General features: G+C 33.4%; 1 protein-coding gene across 1 annotated transcript; it reads left to right on the plus strand.

The window, feature by feature from the left end:
- Positions 1-10,796: 10,796 nt before the first annotated feature.
- Positions 10,797-11,549, plus strand: LOC142520352 (uncharacterized). Its single transcript, XM_075623349.1, has 2 exons — positions 10,797-10,850; positions 11,016-11,549. Exons 1-2 carry the CDS (start codon positions 10,797-10,799, stop codon positions 11,547-11,549), a joined length of 588 nt encoding a protein of 195 aa, XP_075479464.1.
- Positions 11,550-24,404: the final 12,855 nt, after the last annotated feature.

Consider the following 24,404-nt stretch of genomic DNA (forward strand, 5'->3'; position numbering starts at 1 on the left):
ATCCACTATTCAATGCATATCCACTAGGACAATTTAACACTGGTTTATATCAGCAACCATATGGGGGAGATCAATTTTCTCAACTGAATCCCGAAGAAGAATACACTAATGATTTTGTTCCTCCACGTCATTCCTCACGGTGTTAGTCTCGATGATATATAACATTTACAGGTACCTTTCTATATAAATGTTTGTTTTCATCAACTTATATTTCATTCTTAATTGTTATTATATTATCATATGATATGAGTAATTTAATAAGCTTAACATTAATTTCACTAGGAACATTGGAAAGCAAAGCACATCGGTTGATGTGAGATGGTAAATCTTGAGTCTTCTTCCCGCTGCATCCATCAATGAAAGACTAATAAAGAAGAGACCGCAAATCAACTATTTCTATTGAGAAATTTTCATTACAAAGTGTGAAAAAAAACTAAGTTAATTATAAAATATTTCTATTTTAATTGATGTCAAATAATTTGTAACATCACTTTATATAAGATTTGATGCTTATTATTAGTCCATCACTCTAAATTGATTCAAATTTGTGCGAACTTATATATATCCAATCGAAAATATTTTAAAGTTTTAATTAATTAAATACAAATAATTTTTAATAGTATATTTAATTTTTGATATGGTTGGAAATATTTTAAATATAATGACGATATAAATTGTGTTCAATAAATTGTTAATAAAATTTTAAAAATATTTAAATTTCTTATTTACATCAAATAATCTATTTAAATGATATTTATTTTAATTTTTATATTTCTAAATATTTTCCAAAATTTGTAATTTTTATATATTTATAATATTTTTTTTAAATACCCGTTCCGCGACCGTTCCGCGAAATTTCATTGTAACTGGAGCGATAGCATTCGTTCCGATCTTCGCGACCGCGACAGCGAACCATGTATCTGACCCTGCACGACGGTTCCGTGCATGCTGATGCAACTAAGTTCCACCAGGTGTTGGGAGGTTTACAACATCTCCGCATGACTCGTCCTGACAATTCCTTTTACGTGAATAAACTAACCCAATTTATGCATGTACCGTCTAAGAACCACTGGGAGCCGTGAAGCGTCTGCTTCGCTAGTTGCATTTGTAATTTTTCTGGGTTTATCTCATGGAAATCCACTAAACAACGCACTGTTCCCGCTCTTCCACTGAGGCCTAATAGTGCGCGATTGCATCTGCTGCTACTGAGATTCAATGGATCCAGTAGCTTTTCGTGGAACTGTGTTTTCCTATTCTAGTCTTGTTCTCTGGTATTAGATATACCACTTAATCAATAATAATCTAGGTTACTGATCCGCAACAATATCGATTCAAAATTAATATTTTCATAGAGCGAGAACGAATATAAAAGTTACTGCAAATGACATGCCGTCACGAGCGGAGCCACATGCATATAAGTGGCCCAAATTTTTTTAAAAAAAAATTATATTTAAATTTTGTATAATTTTAGAATAATATGATATTAGTCCGGGAAGATCAATTTTAAATATTAAAAGATTCTAGAATTTAAAATTATAGTCCGGACAGAATCATATTTCTGGTTCCGCGACTCATATCGTGCCGTTGTTTTTGGGCATGGTAAGTAAAGCGTAAAACCAAACGGGGTAAAAAAATCCGATTTTGTCTTAATTTGGATAGTCAAGGTCAATATTATTAATATTATTATTTTAGTCATTTCATTTGGAAAATAAGTACCACAGATCTGGAAGATGATGGACGACGTTTTTTTCAATTTTTAAAATAATAATAGTAACAAAACCATTTAAGACAGGGGAAAAAATCCGATTGTGGAAAATATTAGAAAATAAATTATATGGTCAAATTTTCTTCTTTATTACTATTGTGAAAAAGTAAAAATTTATGGTAAAAAGTAAAAATCTCAAACTCTCAAAATTTACCAAACTACACACTTTATAATATTTTTCTCTCTATTCAATTGTGATTTTATTCACAAATGAGAGATCTATTTATAGGAAATCTTTACAAATAATCCAAAAATAAAATACAGCATTACCTACATCATCACACACTAATTTTCAATATTTACAACTCTTATTTTCAACATTCAAATATTCAACATTCAAATATTCAATACACACATTTTAAATATATTTTTCAACACTCCCCCTTGTGATGATGATCATAATGATTGTCTTCAATACGTGTTTTTATACTGCCTCGTTAAAAACCTTACTAGGAAAAACCCATTGGGATAAAAACCATAGCAAGGGAAAAAGAGTGCAGTTACGTAAACTCCCCCTCATGTTGACACGAACAATTCTTCACAAATTTCGTAGATTGTGCATCCCAATATTATATATATGATTTCTGAATATTGACGTAGGAAGCGCCTTTGTGAAGAGATCTGATGAATTTTCACTTGATTGAATGTGACGAACATCAATACATTTATTCTTCTCAAGCTCCTTGGTGAATGCGAAGAACTTAGGAGGAATATGTTTAGTTCTGTCCCTTTTTATGTATCCTTCTTTCATTTGAGCAACATATGCAGCATTATCTTCATATAGTATCACAGGCTTCTCGTCGAATGATAATCCGCATGAGATTTGGATATGTTGGGTCATTGATTTTAACCACACACATTCACGACTTGCTTCATGTAGTGCAATAATCTCGGCATGATTTGATGAAGTTGTTACGAGCGTTTGTTTCTGTGAACGCCAAGAAATTGCAGTGCCTCCACGAGTAAAAACATATCCAGTTTGGGAACGTGCCTTGTGTGGATCAGATAAGTATCCAGCATCGGCATAACCAATTATACTTGGATTAGCATCTTTTGAATACAAAAGTCCCAAGTCTGTCGTTCCTCGTAGATAACGGAATATATGTTTAATTATGTTCCAGTGTCTCTTTGTTGGATATGTGCTAAATCTTGCCAACAAATTTACGGCAAAAGATATATCAGGCCTTGTACAATTTGTAAGATACATAAGGGCACCGATAGCACTTAGATATGGTACTTCTGGACCAAGAATATCTTCATCTTCTTCACATGGACGGAATGGATCCTTTTCTATGTTTAATGATCTAACAACCATTGGAGTACTTAAAGGATTTGATTTATCCATATTAAAACGTTTAAGGATCTTTTCTGTATAATTTGTCTGGTGAACAAACATTCCACATTCTTTTTGTTCAATTTGTAAACCCAGACAATACTTGGTTTTTCCAAGATCCTTCATTTCAAATTCTTCCTTCAAGTATGACACAACTTCTTGAATTTCCTTATTCGTTCCAATGATGTTTAAATCATCAACATATACAACAATAATTACGCATCCGGATGTTGTTTTCTTAATGAAAACACAAGGGCATATTGAATTATTTACATATCCCTTTTTCATCAAGTGATCACTTAGTCGATTATACCACATTCGACCAGATTGCTTTAACCCATATAATGATCTTTGTAATTTCACAGAATAACATTCTCTGGGTTTTGAACTTTGTGCTTCAGGCATCTTAAATCCTTCAGGGATTTTCATATATATATTACTATCAAGTGATCCATATAAGTAAGCTGTAACAACATCCATAAGACGCATTTCTAAATTTTCAGATACCGCCAAGCTAATCAAATACCGAAACGTAATTGCATCCATCACGGGAGAATACGTTTCTTCATAATCAATTCTAGGCCTTTGAGAAAAACCTTGTGCAACAAGTCGAGCTTTATATCTCACTATTTCATTTTTCTCATTTCGCTTTCGAATAAAAACCCATTTGTATCCAACAGGTTTTACACCTTCAGGTGTAAGGACTATAGGTCCAAAAACATTACGTTTATTTAGCGAATCCAATTCAACCTGGATGGCTTCTTTCCATTTTATCCAATTCTGCCGATTTTTACATTCACCAACAGATTTTGGTTCATGATCTTCATTATCATTTATGATGTCGATTGCCACATTATAAGAAAATATATCATCAATTTCTTCTATATCTTTTCGGTTCCATATTTTTTCAGTATTAATGTAATTGATAGAGATTTCATGATTCTCGTCAGTTTGTGGTTCTGACAGAATATTTTCATCATCATGTGTTTCTTCAGGACCACCATTCTCTATTTTGTGATCATCATGTGTTTCTTCAGGAACATCATTCTCTATTTTGTGATAATCGTGTTTTTCTATAAATTTTCTTTTTCGAGGATTTTTATCCTTGGAACCGACTGGCCTTCCACGCTTCAGGCGTTTAATGACATCATGAGTATCTTCAATTTGTTTCTTTGGAATTTCAATTCGATCAGGGGCATTTGCAGCATGTATATATGATTTAGTTACCCCTTTTGTGTCAGCAAATGCATCTGGTATTTGATTGGCTATTCTTTGCAAGTGTACAATTTGTTGTACATCTTTTTCACATTGTTTTGTTCTTGGATCCAGATGTAACAATGATGATACATGCCATGTAATTTTCTTTTCGGTATGTTTCTGTTCTCCCCCTAACATTGAGAAGATTTCCTCATTATAATGACAATCAGCAAAACGTGCTGTGAACACGTCGCCTGTCTGAGGTTCAAGATATCGAATGATTGATGGACTATCATAACCGATATAAATTCCAACCTTTCTTTGAGGTCCCATTTTCTTTCGTTGCGGTGGTGCAATAGGCACATACACCATACATCCAAAAATTCTCAGATGAGAAATGTCTGGTTCTTTACCAAATGCAAGCAGCAATGGGGAGTATTTATGATATGCACTTGGTCTGATGCGAATTAATGAAGCAGCGTGTAAAATTGCATGTCCCCATAAAGAAATAGGGAGCTTTGTTTTCATAATCATTGGTCTAGCAATCATTTGCAGATGTTTAATCAATGATTCAGCCAATCCATTCTGTGTATGTACATAAGCAACATGATGCTCAACAATGATTCCCATAGACATACAATAATCATTGAAAGTTTGGGAAGTAAATTCACCAGCATTATCAAGTCTAATTTTCTTGATTGTATAATCGGGAAATTGATTCCTCAATTTTATTATTTGAGCAAGTAATCTTGCAAATGCAACATTTCGAGTTGACAATAAACATACATGTGACCATCTGCTGGAGGCATCAATCAATACCATAAAGTATCTGAATGATCCACATGGTGGATGGATTGGTCCACAAATATCACCCTGAATACGTTCAAGAAACATTGGTGATTCAGTTTGGATTTTGGCCGGTGATGGTCTTATAATAAGTTTTCCAAGAGAACATGCTTTACATTGAAACTTATTATTCTGAAAGATCTTCTGGTCTTTCAGCGGATGACCATGTGTATTTTCTATAATTCTTCGCATCATTGTTGAACCACGATGTCCCAATCGATCATGCCAATTGGTTAATATTGAAGAATTATCAACTACCATGTTTGATTCAATCGGACTTATATGTGTATAATGCAATCCAGTAGGGAGCATTGGTAGTTTTTCAATCACATATTTCTTTCCTGATTTATATGTGATAAGACACATATATTTCTTATTCCCTTCATTCATTGTTTGAGTATCATACCCATGGGAATATATATCATTAAAACTCAACAAATTTCTTTTCGATTGTGGTGAATATAAAGCATCATTGATCAAAAATTTTGTACCATTAGGTAACAAAAATTGTGCTTTACCACATCCTTTAATCAAGTCTACAGGACCTGATATTGTATGCACCGTTGTTTTTGTTGGTTTTAGTTCCCAGAAATATCTTTTATCTCGGAGGATAGTGTGCGTTGTATCACTATCGGGTATGCAAACTTCAGCTTTGCTCATAGCATTTTCCATTTTTTGAACTTCAAAAAAATATGCAATGAAATAAAATTACTGGCAATATATATTTAAATATAACACATATCATAATTATACAATAAAACATTATATGGATACATGAAAATAAATTATTGTACATTTATATTCTACCACTATATTGTTCATTTTCAGAGAAATCATTGAGAAAATCTGCAGCATCAATATTGTTCATTTCTATCCCACCAACATATTGATCATTTCTAGAGAAATCATTCATAAAATCACCAGCATCAAAATGAGTTGAATCACTCAAATGGTCACTGCGTTCAGTGAAGTTGGTCTCCTTTTCTTTCCCCTTTAATGATTCTTTATAAAGTTTACAAAGGTGTTCAGGGGCTCGACAAATTTTGGACCAATGTCTTGGAGTACCACATCTGAAACAAGAACTTTCATATCTTTTTGAGTGATTCTCATTAACACTTGTATTCTCATGATGTCTTTTCTGTGGATGGTTTGGGACGCTCTTTTGAGATGAATTATAAAAATAATTATCTCTATTGTTTTCAAAACCACGGCCAATTCCACGTCCACGTCCACGACCTCGACCTCGACCTCGACCAAAACCTTGTCTTTGAATTTGATTTTGGTTTCCAGGTTTAAATTCATTTTTACTTACAGCATTTACTTCTGGAAATGTTGTTGATCCAGTGGGTCAGAACTGATGATTTCTCATTAATAGCTCGTTGTTTTTTTCCGCCACAAGAAGACAGGCGATGAGTTCACAATATCTCGCAAATCCACGTACTCTATATTGTTGCTGTAGAGTAATATTTGATGCATGAAACGTGGAAAATGTTTTTTCAAGCATTTCCGATTCTGTGACCTCATGTTCACAAAATTTTAGATGCGAGATTATTCGATACATCGCTGAATTATAATCGCTGACTTTCTTAAAATCTTGGAATCTTAACATATTCCATTCATCACGGGCGGTCGGAAGTATAAATTCCCTTATATGTTCAAATCTTTCTTTCAATCCTTTCCACAAAGCCATGGGATCTTTTTCAATTAAATATTCACATTTCAATCCCTCGTCGAGATGTCGACGCAAAAATATATATGTCATTTTCTTTTATTGTCTCACTTAGACCCAATGACTCAAGATGCATTTCTACATCGAGAGTCCATGGCATATAATTTTTTCCCGTGATGTCGAGCGCAACAAATTCGAGCTTTGTCAAATTTGACATGGTGGTACTAAAAAAAATTACGATGCATTTTATTAGTTAATGAATATTGCAATACAAAGTAATGGATAAACAACAAGTACAAGCATTTGTAAAAATAAAGAAAACACACGAGGAGGATATTCTCCGATAAATAAAAGACTCGTGAGTATGATAACCAAAATAATTAAAAATAACCTTGAGAAAGCCATCTTCTTTTTTTTCGAAAATTTAGTGAAGAATAATTTTTAGAGAAGAAGAGAAAGTTGGAGTGATTGAATGTGTTTATGAGATCATATTTATAGGGCAAAAACTAGCCGTTTTGTTACCGTTTATGACCGTTGGTGTATAAAAAAAATAAAGGTATGTATTTGTATAATTTTATGGTAATAATATGGTGTATATAATATTAGACATATTTAAATAATTATGTATATCATATCACATTATTATAATGATGTATCATAAGTTATTTTGTTTAAAAATCTTATAGGCTTTTATACTTGTCGTATCCCTTACCGGGAGTGTGGGATGTCGTCTTAACATCCTCCCAGGATTTATAACAAGTTTTTGAAAAATTTATTTTTATTATTAATAATAACATTATATTATATATTAAATATATACACAATAAATAAATAACAGTAAAATAAATATTATTACTTTTGTTACCTTTTCTTTTTTTGGAGCTTGGAAAAGGATGGAGGACTTTTAGAGCTTCGTGCTGATAACGTGTAGTGAAAAAGTAAAAATTTATGGTAAAAAGTAAAAATCTCAAACTCTCAAAATTTACCAAACTACACACTTTATAATATTTTTCTCTCTACTCAATTGTGATTTTCTTCACAAATGAGAGATCTATTTATAGGAAATCTTTACAAATAATCCAAAAATAAAATACATCATTACCTACATCATCACACACTAATTTTCAATATTTACAACTCTTATTTTCAACATTCAAATATTCAACATTCAAATATTCAATACGCACATTTTAAATATATTTTTCAACAATTACTACATTTGTCTCAATTATATAGGTATATTTCTTTTCAACATTAAGAAATTAATTGAAAATATCAATTATATAAACAACTTTCTAATTTCACTTGCTTATATATAAATGGTTTGTTTGTATTTTTCTTAATATTTACTTAATTACAATACCTCAAATTAAATAGAAGTATATTAAAAATAATAATATAAAATATTACTAAATATAAATACATATATAAACTTGGAACAAATAAAAAAATAATAGCTTATATAATTGGGATCGATGAATTGTATTGTGTAATAATTATTTAACAACTTCTCATGAGTAGTGGAGCACTTGATGAAGCGAGTGTTTGACCAACGGTTAGGAGTTCAGTTTCTAGTGTTATATATTTTTTTGGGTGAACCCCTCACACAAAAATTTTCCAGTTCGATTTACATAACTAATATAATTTGTATGCTACTGTGTTAATCCATAAGTTTTACACATTATGCATCGAAAGATATCAATAACGAGTTCTATCATAATAATAATAAACATATATATATATATATATATATATATCACGTTTATTATTATGATTATGATTACTATTTTCGGTCATAAAGAATTTGAGAATAATAAAAACTACCTTTCTTAAAAATTATGTTAGCTTTTAAAAATCAATTTTATACTTTTATTATGTGAATTTTTGACAAATTATGTTACCTGAAATTTCACTTCTATCCCCTCTAATAGATCAAAAAAAATACTATTCTTTTCGTTGGATAATATTAATTTATATTGATTTAACACTTAATTCTAATTTCGACCTCGATCTATAACCTAAAAATCCCAGAAAAAATAAATAAATTTAAAATCATCCTGTGAATTAGATTCAGAGATAATCTTCACATGTGTGCCGCAATTGATCAAGAGTGAATTTTGAAAAATCATAATTCAATTCAAAACTTGAAGTGTCAAAATTCTATGAGAAAGCGACTTAATTAATCTAACGCGTTTCCCCTTATTTTTACTTCTTCGTCAGAACAATTGTGAGATTTCACACTCAGTCAGCAGTCAAGCTTAGGGATGTAATCGAATCGAGTCGAGTCGAGTCGACCAGAACCTTTGAATGATTGAGTTTCACTCGTTTATACTCGAGCCGAGCTCAAGTTTTATTTAACGAATATAAGGCTCACGAGCTATTCTAACTTTTATCGAACCTGAACGGGCTAAATAATTATAAATTATAAATTTAAATCTTCATTAAATTCATTAAAAAGTAAATTATATATTTATAGAAAAATGTAACATTCTTATTAAAATTTGTGATTTCATTTTAATAAATAAGTTTAATAGTTTTTTTTATATATTTCATAAGCAATATGCAAAATCAATAAATCAAATGTAACTCATAAACATACCAACGAACATGTTCACAAGCTAACAAGCCGAATATTGTAAAGTTTGAGCTTTGTTCGTTTATTTTATTGAGCCTTATTAAACGAGTTTTTATCGAATCGAGTGTCAAATAGCTCACAAATAGTTTAATTCATTTACATTCCTAGTCAAGCATCCCTAAAATTAAGTTATTAAATCTTCATATCTGAATTTTTATAGGATTTATTAAATTTAAAACAATCAAATTTATTTACAGCCAAAGTCAGATGTCAACTTCTAGAATATTTCATATAAATTCGTAATTTAAACAAATCTAATGGAAGAGTTGAATTATATGCTAAAATTTCTTTAATCTATATCTATTATTGATTTAATAAAGTATTTATTTTGAAAAATATATTCTGAATGGTCTTTAGAAGAAAATATTAATTAATTTCTTGATAATTTGGAGAATTTTTTTAATAAAACATACTAGACATGATTTTAATTAAATGTTGTGCAAAAATAGATTTAAAAACATAAAAACTAAAGTTAATTTTCTTCATGGAATAAGTACTTAAGATAAAAATATTCAACAACAGAATATTACTCATACAACAGCTCAAACATCAAATGTCAATCTTTGTTCTTCCAGCGAGAGGTGTAAACGAATCGAGCCAACTTATCGATCCGGCTAAAAAAATATTTGATTCGTATTAGAAATATTGAAATCAAACATGGGCAAACTTTTTTCCGAGCCGAATTCGAGCCTGTATCATTTTGTTCAATAGTTCAATATAGCCCTCCACAAACTTTAATAATTTACTAACATCATATAATAATATATCAAATAAGTATATTTCAGGCCTCTATTTTCGAGTAACTTACAAAAATATTCAAATATTTCGACTCGAACTCGATTCTTGATTTGAATCGAATTCGAACATGAAATATTAAAACTTTCGATCTCCAAATCGAATTCCAGCTCATATATAAATAATGTGTGCCTTCAAATTTTCTTTATATTCGATTTTATTCGATTCATTTATGTTCCTAACACGTAGTTATTGTACCAACGCAATAATTGTTGTAGTAATTTAATTTTAATATTAGTTGAATATTTATTCATGGATTGGGTTATTTTTAACGGCTCGTGTATTAATATTCGAGAGTAAGTTCATTAATAATTAGAGGGTTCTAACATTAATACCAGGTCAAGTCGTTGTCCGCATATATATTTTTGACAATTACATAATCTAATCTTTTCATCTATAAATTTCTCCGTCGTCATTTCCAAATTATAGAATTCAAATCCAACAATCTAAAACGGATTCGAATTCCAAATATGGAGGCGACAGGCGATCTGAGATCCATTGACTCAGACAATGATTTATGTTCAGAAACAAAGCTAATCCAAGATTCATAACACAGATGAAGCTTAGTGATGATTCACATCAAGAACATGAAGAAGAAGATCATGATTCTGTAGATAATCATGAAGATGATGATGAAGAGGAAGACGACGACGATGATGATGATGAGGAAGAAGAAGAGTTTACTTTCATGTTCGAAGGAGCAAAGACACCATCAATGGAAGCGGAGGATTTGAAGTAGGTCTTCCCCTTATTCAAACGGGATGTATTCTTTAAGCCTTCGCAAGAGAACTTGCCGACGAAGCTCCCGGTGAAGAAAGTCTTTGTGGAAACAGACAAAATATCAGACGATGAACATCTTGTGTCGTCAGCTACAACCGGAAGTGACGAAGTAGCCGGACCCTTCTGCGAGTGGTCGGGGTCGAAGGCCGTGGTGGCGTCGTCGGTGGCATGCAAGAAGAGTAACTCAACCGGGTTTTCGAAGTTCTGGCGGTTCAAGGATTTGGTCGGGAGGAGCTGTAGCGATGGGAAAGACACATTCGTCTTCTTGAACAAGAGCCCTGCGCCGCCGCGCGCGGTCGTGAAGAGGAGGACTAGGGAGGTCGGGCCGCCGTCTCCTAAGACGGAGATAGGAAAGGTGAGGAGGAGCGGGAGGGGTACGACGGCGCCGTTGTCTGCCCACGCGGTGTACCTGAAGAACAAGGCCAAGCAGGAGGACAGACGGCGGTCGTATCTGCCGTACCGGCCGGAGCTGATGGGTTTTTTCACGAGTAGTAACGTTGGATTAACGAGAAATGTCCATCCTTATTAACAAAGTCCAAGGATGTCTCATAAATTGCTGACGAGAAGATTAATCTTTTTTTTTATTTAAATTTTTTGTTGATTTTTTTTCCTTGGTTTTATACATACAAGTGAAATACAAGATTTTACTATAAATTTACATGGATACATTTATTATTGGACAAAAACTTGTTTGAGACGATCTCAAGGGTCGTATTTTGTGGACAGATATCTTATTTGGGTCATCAATGAAAAAGTATTACTTTTTATACTAATAGTATTACTTTTTATTGTGAATATCGGTAAGGTTGACCCTTCTCACGGATAAAGATTCGTGAGACCGTCTCACAAGAGACATACTCTTACTATTGTGATTGACGTTGTAAATATAATGAGCTCATATAACAACTATACGAAACAAATTCAAAAATTCCATATAATTTGATATACTGAATATCATATCAAATCAGTTAAAAAATATATCGAAAGTTAGCGACTCTCGATTTTCACGACTTAAAAAAGTTAGAAATTTAAATGAGGTGGTGAGAAGAGATAATTTAACATATTTCAAGGATAAAATTATATCACAATAATATTATATATAAAATTTGAGGTTTAGGGTGTTGGATCTCGGTTTTCTACGCGTCCAAACGCAGCGGAAGTTTTAAAAATTTTTAATTTTATTTTGACAATCAAAATATGTTTTGCTTTGGGCCCTCGTATGATTTTAACAAAAGCATTCATAGGGTGTAAAGAATTTTATACATTTGTGAATTATATCACTGGACTCCAACTAATCCGGTATTAGCGGATGCAGCTCTTGTTGTAAATCCCTACGAACATTCTTCGATCTCCTAATCCGGTCCACGACTGGAATATTTGTTCCTCTTCTAAATTACACTAGAAATTTAGAAGATATTTTTGCGTAGAGATAGAACACGTAAGGAAAAATCAATTTCTTGCAACAAGAAAGAAAATTTCGAGAGCAGCACTTCAATCCCCTTTGGAAGAGCCGGATTTTTCATTTTAAATCTTGGAGAGAATCTCTCGAAAATCTGTACCATTTGGAATAAAGAAATCTTTTTTTTTTCTTTAATCACGATTTACTTAATTAATCTCATTAATTAAGTAAACTAAATATTTGGATGAATAATAGGTGATTTTCGAAGATCATGAGGATGGAGGCTAGGTTATTTTAGGTCAAACTCTTATTATTATATTTAACCCATGACCTAATTATCATAGTATAATAATTGGGCCCTTTAATTAACATTAATTGGCCTGATTAATTAATTGAGCTAGTCACACTAGTTTAATCCATTAATCAAGGCCCATTTAAAACTTTAATTATTTAATATGTTGGACTTGTACTCCTACAAGCCTATTAAACATATTACCAACCATATTTAATTTATTAATTAATCAACTCAACTCTTGAGCTTAATAAATTAAATACATTATAAATTCAACATTTGAATTTATTATTTAAATGATAAATTCAACTCCTTGAATTTTTATCACCTCCAAAATTTAATATTTAATAAACCCAACATTTGAGTTTAATAAATTAAATTCTCAAATTTTTATAAATTCAACTCCTTGAATTTATATTCTCTCCAAATTTCATAAATTCAACTTCTTGAATTTACTATATCATAAATTCAACTCCTTGAATTTATTTTCTCAAAATTTAATTATCATAAATTCAACTCCTTGAATTTATTATATCATAATATAAATTCAACTCCTTGAATTTATTCTCTCAACGGGAACAAACAATCCAGTACTTGTGTGACCCTCAATGGTTCAGGGATACAGCTAGCCGTGGGTTCACAACCCTTTGTGATTTGGGACATAATCATTTATTCGGGCTTACCCTAGTTAGCCTCATTCTTTTCATCAACACCTTGATCAAGAATGTCAGAACTCATTTCTGATTGCACCCATCGGATCATGGTAAGAGCGTCTAGTAGCATCGCCCCATGATCCCCTAGGTATCACTGATAGTGCCTGCAAAAACCAGTCGATTATGATTAATGTACAGTACGGTCCCTTCATCTCATATATCCCGATCGAATCTGCAACCATTGGTTCATCGAAGGTTGCATATTAATTCGATAACTATGTGATAACTATAATAGTGGCATCGCGTGTACTATTGGAGAACTCCTTCTCCAACGTACATCTCATACTCTGGCCAGAGATTCCATGCACTATTATTACATTAGATCACATAGGATATCCACACCCGTAGTTGAGCGGTGAATCCCCGACTACAATGCACTGGCTCCTATATGTGTCGCAACTGTACCCAACCTCGCCACCTGATGACTCTCCTGGAGCCGGTAAACGAGTCAAAGCACAGCCCTAGCATATAGAGCCTCAGTGTTGTCCCGGGTCGTAAGGACTAATGGTGTACAATCATAACCACGGACTTATCCTCTCGATGAATGATAACCACTTGGAAAATTCGAGGGAGGGTTGTTCGGTATAATCATCATATGACTACCCATCTGCATGTTTGGACATCTCTATGCCCTTACCAAGAAACGCAGTACACAACATCACAGATGCTAGTCTCGAGCTCAAGCGACCTTTATCCAAGTTTTAGGCGGCTGAATCGACTAGGAACGAATTTAGAATATGCAGTGTTTACAAATGAGTTTCAACATCGAATGACGATTCATTTGTATTAAAGCATAATCAAGGACTTTATCTATGCTGATTGCATGGATATACAGATAAAGTATAACGAAACCATTAAAAAGTAAATTATATTAAAATAAAAATTGTTTATTACACTTGAGTCAATAAATTCCCTAGCCAACCGTTGGCTTGCAGGACATCTACTCTAGCATAGGGACCATTCATCAAAGTTTGTAATAATTTATTGGTAAATTTGTATTTTGGATTGTGTTGGAATTCCCATTATATTAATTTGTCAAATGTGCTGGTCAAAGAGAGCAGCATGAAGTCTTTAACGAGTTGGTTTCATCACTTCACACGCAAAGCAAATAAAATTCGTGAGAATGCTTTATATATATATTTATATATATATATATAATGAAGGAAAATTATGTTTAATTTAATTACAAACTCGTAATTTACATGGAATCTATTTCTAATTTAATACATGTTGAGAACTCCTATTTATTATTTTGGAAGCAAGATTAGTCATATCAACGCTACGTAGAAAAATTCGGTCGAGTTCTTAATACCCGAAGACTAGGTGAGTTCCGTTCCAGCTTAGTCCTCGGCTTAATGTGTCGACGTAGTTATCGGGTTTATATAAGCAGATGTCTATATGTAACGATCTTAATTCATGTATTTATTTTCATTCCAATTCTACATATCTAGTTCTACACAGTGTTGTATAAGTAGATTTGATTTATTCTTTATATGCATATAATTTATATATTTACTCAATTTAGTTCTACATTTTGTATGTATTTGTACATGTTGATGTCATTATAAATATATATTTATAGAAATATTTGAGTAATCTAAAAATATACAAATATTAAACAAATTAAGAGAGAATTTATTTTAAAAAAATGTATAACTAAATTATTTGATTAATAATATATGCTTTGACTTATTCTATTTTATCTAAAAAGTTCATTACATATTTATTTATTTATTTATTTATTTATTTTTTATTATGTATCATGATAAATTAAATTCTTAAGATTTTTTTTTCAAATACAAGTGTTATTGATTTTTAAAAGTAATCATTTTCATTTTATAAGAAATATAACATAAAAACAAGAAAATTATATCAGGTTACTTTTTGGATTGATAGATTTGAATTTGTGAGGGAATTTTAAAATAAATGGATTTGAAATGACTATGTTGAAGAGTGAATTTAAAATTGAAAAAAAATATACCTAGCTAATATAAGATATTTCAAATTTTTCATTCTAATTTTGAATAAAAGAGATACAATGGATGCAAGAACTCAATTCTTTCAATCCAAATGCAATCTTAGAAAACATTTAAATTTTTAATGTCCAGCACTTTGTTAAGAAATCTGAGCTAAGCCCACATAAGGGATACTCGATTTCAATTTTCCGAGTCTAAGACCGGAAGATTATTGATGTACTTTTCTGCACGAGATAGTAGATCTTCGAAATCTTGGGGCAACTTCTTTACGAGGGACCCGAAGAAATCCCCTTCCCGAAGCCCCTGAGGTTTCGGGGGCACAAGATGGCATCTCCAGGACTGCTTCGTTGAACTTGCGGATATACGCCCGCAATGATTCATCCCCACTGTCTATACCTGGAACATACTAAAATCAGTCTTCTGAAATGATTTAAAAAGCTGCTCTTGAAATCTTTGAAAGATTGGATACTCTAAGGCTCAAGCTTCTCGAACCAACGTTGGGCTGAGTCCACAGAGTGGTCAAGAAAGATTTACCCTTGATTATGTCCTCGTAACAATGCAACTTGACAATGTTCTTGAAACGGGTCAGATGTTCCTTTGGATCTGTGTTTCCATCATATTCTCTGATTTTGGCCGACTTGTAATGACCAAGTAAGGGCTCATTTTCTATTTGGATGGATAAAGGACATCCACTCGGCTGATCCTAGGGAGCTCGGGATGAGCTGGTTTGTCCTTCCAGTCTCTTCACTTTCCTTTTCAGGTCTTCCAACTCCTCGGCCACGGTAAGATCCTTAGAACACTCCTAGGAACTCTCTCACTTCTTAGTCTTGTCTCGAGGATGAGATTCATCCTCCAACTCTTCTTTTCAGTGCACATGACTATTACTAAGAGGTAATTTCTCCATTGTGGCGTTTTGCACAACCACTGCTATTCACTGAATCGACTGTTATGGAGTGATAGTAAAAGTTTGCTGTGGGAGTGGATCTCCTTGGGGAACCTATGAATCTGTGGTCTTCCTTCTGGAATTTACCCTCACAGTTGATTTTCGAGTGGAAACCATATCTGCGTTTATAGATCTTATTTCCACAGACGGGGCCAACAACCTAGCCTGGTAAATTGCCCACCAGCTCTCTCAATTTACCCGGGCCGCATCAATAGTGTATAGTTAAAAACACGAGTATGCTTACAAAAAACTGACAAGTTTAATGTCATCTCAAGTCACATTTTTCCAACCTCAGATTTGGATTAAAAAGATATTCGAACAATATCTCAATGATTTAGAAACAATCTGGGAGAAAAACTCGTTACCGGGAGACAGTGGTAATTGAAACAGCAGTAAAATGTAAGAGAAGCCATATTTGAAGACCTTGATGTCTCAGTTGGAGCCATGACAATGCCTACAGCTTCTGGTACCATCACTTTGAAGCCAAGATTTAATGAGAGATTGAAAAACTTGATGGTCAGGAAATTGAATAAAGATCAGAAAACGTTATTATTTCTCATGCAAATGGTCAAACTTACAGGTAGCTGTAGACCTGTAGTGATCAAGTTACTTCGTGTTGATCATAATAAAACTAGATGCAATGTGTAATAATGTTAGTCGAAGATTCCGAGAAACAGAGACACTACAACAAAAACGCTATACGACAACGGTTGATAACATAATAAAACTAGATGCAATGTGTAATAATGTTAGTCGAAGATTCCGAGAAACAGAGACACTACAACAAAAACGCTATACGACAACGGTTCATTAAAATCGTTGTCGTTTCTCCAAAAAAACACGCTAATCCACAACGATTTTAGAAAACCGTTGTCGTTTGTCCAAAAAACACGTCAATCCAAAAACATGATAATAGACAACGATTTATAAAACTGTTGTCTTTGAACCCCAAAAACACGCTAAAAGACAACGGTGCGTATTTTTGGAATCAAAGACAACGGTTTTCTATTTGATGCTTTAACAACGGCACTAAAATCGTTGTTAAAAAGTAAAAGACAACGGTTTTCAAAGTGGTTGAAGGCATATTTTGTTGTGGTGATACGAGAGTGAGCACCTGGTAGGTGATAGGGTGTGCAGATCACCTGAAGACATGAAGCAGCTCTGGGAAGGATGCGTCTACAAAATCTATCTGAAGAAATGTAAATTGTCGTATGTGCATCAATTTTTTGCCCTCTCTAGTAGCAATTCAACTTTGAATTGAACCTTTTTCGACAAACGATGGCAAGTTCAAGAAAGAGAAGTAGCAAAAAACTTACATTGATCCATCCGATAGGGAGAAGAGACTCTTCATTTTGTATAGAATAAATCTCCACCTTGTTTATGTTGGATCTGGGTTTTCTATACGCCCAAACGCAGCAGAAGTTTTAAAAATTTTAGATCTTGACATTCAAGATGTGTTTTGCTTTGGGCGCTCGTATGATTTAAACATAAACATTCATAGAGAGTTTAAAAGTTATACCTTTGGTGAATAAATCACTGGACACCAACTGATCCGGTATAACAGATCTAGCTCTTGATGAATCCCAACAAAATTTCTTCAAGGGACTCCTTTCTTTCTTCTAATCAGGTCCACGACTGGATTGTTTGATCATCTTCCAAATTGTACTAGAAATATTGGAAGAGATTTAACGTAGGAGAAAATTATTTGAGAGACGGCTCAAAATCTTTCTCAAGGGGATGTGGCCGATTTTTCTTTTTGGAGGTGGTGTTTTTCGAAAACTTGGTTGTAGGGGGTGGCTAGGGTTATGACTTGCATTCTTTATTTATATTTGTGAGGACCCGGGCTCTAACTCAGTTTTTTTCAGGATTAATAGGATCTTTATTCAAAAATGAGGGTCAAAATTTTGTTTTCTAACATTAATTCAAATGTATATAAATAAGAACAAAGTCTGTATTTATTTCATTACAACAATCATAATATACATGTCTTGTTTCATCCATATTCTACCAACCAGTAACTAAATACATTACATATCAAATGTACAAACTACTAGTGATCTTCTGTGCCAGTAGTCACCACGCTATCTCGATCTCATCTCTGTCGCGACCCAGATCCTGCCCCACCTATTGTTACGCACACATACAGACATAACAACAGCCGGAAACTCCGGTGAGAATAAATCCCAGTATAAAACATGTATGCATGCTAATACATACGTCACACAATCTCTGTCGTAGTCGAAGTCTCGAAGACGAATCTTACCGATATCAATCTGAAATGGCAATTGTTGAATGTTCAATATCAATTCACAACTCAAATCGATACATGTACACATCAATATCCAATCTCGGTACATTTCGACGGCATAACAGTGTAGTTTCTCGATACCGATCAAATCAACACAATATAATCAATATCAACAATTCACCATTCTCTTCATAACACACTCTAAACTCTGAAATCTGAACATGTTCAATCATAACTACGCTGGAATTTCATAACAATTGCATGCGATAATATTTCTTCGATCCGACTACGAATATACGATCACCAACTTCACAAGCACACATAATCTAGTGAAATTCACAATTTCCCCAATCACAATATCTCAAATCATGCAGGAAATGAATGAAACTTACATCCTTAGCTAGCCCTTGAAGATAGGAGCTCAAAACTGAAATTGGATTTAAGTTTGGATGGCTAAATCTTGCACAAACTCAATTATAGAATGGAAGAAACTTTGAAGCTTTCCTGCTAATGGTCTCGGTCCTTTGGTTGCTGAAATGGGAAGGAAAGAATGCTAACACCTCATATATATATCATGCATGTTGAGGGGCAAGTGTCATATTTTTCAAGTAACACGCATGACCGCGGGTGCGGTAGTTCATGAACCGCGGCTGCGCTCAAGCTTCGGCAGTCCATCCAAATTTGCATAAACGTCGACCGCGGGTGCGGTCAGTTCTGCACCGCGGGTGCGGTCTTGCTTCGTACCAAAATTCCTACCCTACTGGCCATTCACCGCGGGTGCGGTGTCAATTGTTCAAAAAGCACACCCTACTGCCACTCAACCGCAGGTGCGGTATCAAAAGGGACGCGGGTGCGGTCTCTTCTTCAAGCAACATTTCATCATAGCATTTTATCTACAAACAATCTAGGGCATTACAATATTAACCCTTGACCTAATTATCATAGCATAATAATTGGGCCCTTTAATTAACATTAATGGGCTTGATTAATTAATTGGGCTAGTCCAACTAATTTAATTAATTTAATCAAGGCCCATTAAAACTTTAATTAATTATTATATTGGACTTGTACTACTACAAGTCCATTAAACATATTACCTATCATATTTAATTTATTAATTAATCAACTCAACTTTTGAGCTTAATAAATTAAATACATTATAAATTCAACATTTGAATTTATTATTAAAATTATAAATTCAACTACTTGAATTTTCATCACCTCCAAAATTTAATATTTAATAAACCCAGCATTTGAGTTTAATAAATTAAATTCTCAAATTTTATAAATTCAACTCCTTGAATTTATTCTCTCAAAATTTAATTATCATAAATTAAACTCCTTGAATTTACTATATCATAATATAAATTCAACTCCTTGAATTTATTCTCTCAACGGGAATAAATGATCCAGTACTTGTGTGACCCTCAATGGTTCAGGGATACAGCTAGCCGTGGGTTCACAACTCTTTGTGATTCAGAATAATATTTATTCTTATTCGGGCTTACCCTAGTTAGCCCCATTCTTTTCATCACCACCTTGATTAAGAATGTCAGAACTCATTTCTGATTGCACCCATCAGATCATGGTAAGAGCGTCTAGTAGCATCGCCCCATGATCCCCTAGGTATCATTGATAGTGCCTGCATGAACCAGTCGATTATGATTAACGTACAGTACGGTTCCTTCATCTCATATATCCCGATCGAATCTGCAACCATTGGTTCATCGAGGGTTGCATATTAATTCGATAATTATGTGATAACTATAATAGTGGCATCGCGTGTACTATTGGAGAACTCCTTCTCCAACGTACATCTCATACTCTGGCCAGAAATTTCATGCACTATTATTTCATCAGATCACACAGGATATCCACACCCGTAGGTGAGCGGTGAATCCCCGACTACAATGCACTGGCTCCTATATGTGTCGCAACTATACCCAACCTCGCCACCTGATGACTCTCCTGGAGCCGGTAAACGAGTCAAAGCACAGCCCTAGCATATAGAGCCTCAGTGTTGTCCCGGGTCGTAAGGACTAATGGTGTACAATCATAACCACGGACTTATTTTCTCGATGAATGATAACCACTTGGAAAGTCAGAGGGAGGGTTGTTCGGTATAATCATCATATGACTACCCATCTGCATGTTTGGACATCTCCATGCCCTTACCAAGAAATGCAGTACACAACATCACAGATGCTAGTCTCGAGCTCAAGCGACCTTTATCCCTGTTTTTGGCGGCTGAATCGACTAGGAACGAATTTAGAATATGCAGTGTTTACAAATAAGTTTCAACATCGAATTACGATTCATTTGTATTAAAGCATAATCAAGGACTTTATCTATACTGTTTGCATGGGTATACAGATAAAGTATAACAACACCATAAAAAGTTAAATTATATTAAAATAAAGATTGTTTATTACACTTGAGTCAATAAATTCCCTAGCCAACTGTTGGCTTGCAGGGCATCTACTCTAACAGTTTACAGTTGTAAAAATTTGAGAAGGCAACACACTGTGTTTAACAAAGCAACCAAGAAATAGTTTCACTCTTGAATAGGAACCCCTTGGAAAAAAAATGCGGAACCCATGAAAATATCGAATTCTTACAGAATTAGAGGAAGACTCTTGTTTCGAAATTATTAGATTTGTTACATAAAAAGTTCCGGATTCCTAAATCGTCCATAGCAGTTGTTATCATGGTTCGCCAGAACGGTCGCGGTGCGGTTGGAACGCCCGTTCCGGAATGGGAACGGTCATTGATGTTCCAAAGTTCCATGGCAAATCGGTGATTGCTTTGTAGCGCTGTTCTTTGACGTTATAGCGGCGCTTAAACGGTGGAACGGAACGTGAAAGTGCTAACTAGATGTACCATCTTCAGCAAGGCTCGCCTGAATCCACCGATCAGAAGGTTGTCTTTGTGTTTTTACTCCAGGTCTTTTAATCATAAATTGTATTTAATGAATAACGTCATTTCTTGGAAAGTTTATCAGAATTCTATAGTGCCAGTGATCATGGTTTGCTGAAACGGTATCGGAACGGTCGTTCCGGAATAGGATGAGGCCCACCTTGACGAAGTTCCGGTGTGTGAACGTTGATGCTTTGCGGGGTCGTCACGTAGATAGAAAACGTTGTGTTATCGGTAGAACGACACGGATCGACGAAACAGTATGGAACGGAACGGTAAAAAGAAAAAAAAGAATATAGGAGCAAAGTATTCTGCAATACTTGAATACACAAACAAAAAATTGCAAGGCTCGCTTTAAAGAATATTTAACTGTGAATCTCGAGTCTATTTCCCGCTCCATCCAACCCAAAAAAGAAGAGTTACACTGAGATTTATATTGGGAAATTTTCATCAGAATGTGCAATAATAAAATAATTAAATTGATTGTAAAATATTGATTTTAGTTGATGTATTTTAGTTGATGTTAAATAATATTTAACTCTAAATTAAGCTTCGAAGAAATTTGATTCCAATTGGATTAATATATGTACCTCCAATTGAAATTTTTTCAAAAGTTTAATTGATTATAACTCAAAATTTTCTTAATAGTATATTTTAATTTTGAGAGGGTTGTGAAAATTTCGATATATAATAAAGATATGCTTTGTGATTCAATAAGGCGTGAATAAAATTTAAAAAATATATTTACTATATTGTTTTAATCAAATAATCTATTTAAATGATATTTATTTTGATTTACATATTTTTAAATATTTTTCCAAAATTTTCAATTTATATTAATTTTTAAAAAATATCCGCACTGTGACCGTTCCGCGAAATGTCATGAGAACTGGAACGGTGACATCCGCGACCGTGATTGCGAACCATAGTTGTTATAGGCGCCAAGAACTCCACATGTTTCAAGATTCTTGCTTATGTTTTCACTTGCAAGGTCAAGAAAACCCTCCATCAACCGTGCTTACTGGCAACCTTTTACATATAACAAGCATTCATAGAATCATCGAGTCTTTGATTATGATTTTCCAATTGCTGGATTTGATTTTGTGTAAAAGTGTGATCCAGAAAGTTAAGAAAGACCCACCATTTCCATCTGAAAAGATAAGATATAGAATCCTTATCTTTATTTTATCAGCGAGTTTATCGCTTTTGATGATGAAGATGATGCTTCGGACGTTGGTTGTTTACGATTTTATCAGCTGTCTTTTTCTGTTTCCCAATGGGGAAAAAATCGATTCTTTAACTGTGATCATAATTTAAACTACAAATATTTTCAATCTTATTATAAACCCAACTCGATTATTGATTTTTCTTGAATCACAATTTTTTTATGTATAATAATGATGATTAAAATTAGATTTAGCCAATATAAAAACAATAATCAAGTACGAATTGCTCTGAAAAAAGACTGGAAATATGAGTTGCTGCTGGAATTTCAGGTTCTCACAGCTTATGTTTTAACTTGCAAGGTCAAGAAAACCCTCCATCAACTGTGCTTACTGACAACCGTTTACATATAACAAGCATTCGTAGAATCATCGAGTCTTTGATTGTGATTTTCCAATTGCTGGATTTGATTTTGTGTAAAAGTCTGATCAAGAAAGTTAAGAAAGACCCACCATTTCCATCTAAAAAGATAAGATTCAGAATTCGTATCTTTCTTTTCTCAGCGAGCTTATCGCTTTTGATGATGAAGATGATGCTTCGCACGTTGGTTGTTAAAGATTTTATCAGCTATCTTTTTCTGTTTCCCAAATGGGGAAAAAATCGATTCTTTAACTGTGATCATAATTTAAACTACAAATATTTTCATCCTTATTATAAACCCAACTCGATTATTGATTTTTCTTGAATCACAATTTTTCATGTATAATAATGATAATTAAAATTAGATTTAGCCAATATAAAAACAATAATCAAGTATGAATTGCTCTGAAAAAAGACTGGGAATATATGAGCTTACATTTGCTTTTGTTTTTTCTGTTTTTTATAGAGTGAGCTTTCATTTGTTATTAAGTTAGACAAATTCATCCAGCATGCCATTTGTATGATATTTATTCTTTATTAAATCACGATCCCTTTTTCCTAGTAAATATTTTGCGTTTTCTTTTTGTTGGCTTACTGTTTTCTTGCACTTGAGGAGCAGTGGAAGTTTAAAATTTTTGTTTAGACATGTCATATGATTTAATCCATCATAGGGTGTTTTAAAATAGTTTACCTTCGCGTATATAACGATAGTTCTAATTATTTCGGATTTTAAACTGAGCTAGCCATTTTTGTAAACTTGTACAAACGGAATTTTCTTCTTCTTCAATCGTTTAATCGGGTCAACGATCAGAAATTGAATTCCTCGTATAGATAGCACTAGAAATCTAAACGAAATTTACGTCGAGAGTTGTCCATCGGAATTTCAAAAATCTAGTGGCGATGCTGTGGAGGAGCGGTCGTGAGCTTCCAAGAAAGAGGTGGCTGATTTTCTTGTGTGAAGGAGAGAGACAAAAAATTTTGGTAGATGTGTGTAATTCAACTATTGATTACACATATACTAAAAGCCTTTTCCCGCTCTAATCATGACTATTCTTTTATTATGATATTGTTTCATTATTCAAAAACTTTTATGTATGTATTTTTCACTCTTAAAAATATCAAGCATAATTAAATTATTATGAACTTTTGACCCACAATAACGAAGTCTGATTGCACCCATCGGATCATGATAAGAGCGTCTAATAGCATTACCCATGATCCCCTAGGTATCACTATAGTGCTTAGAAGAACATTAAGTTATGGTTAGGATACAGTACGGTTTCTTCAACTAATATATCTCGATCGAATCTGCA

The sequence above is a fragment of the Primulina tabacum genome, chromosome 12 (assembly GCF_025594145.1).
Source record: "Primulina tabacum isolate GXHZ01 chromosome 12, ASM2559414v2, whole genome shotgun sequence".
Taxonomy (NCBI): domain Eukaryota; kingdom Viridiplantae; phylum Streptophyta; class Magnoliopsida; order Lamiales; family Gesneriaceae; genus Primulina; species Primulina tabacum.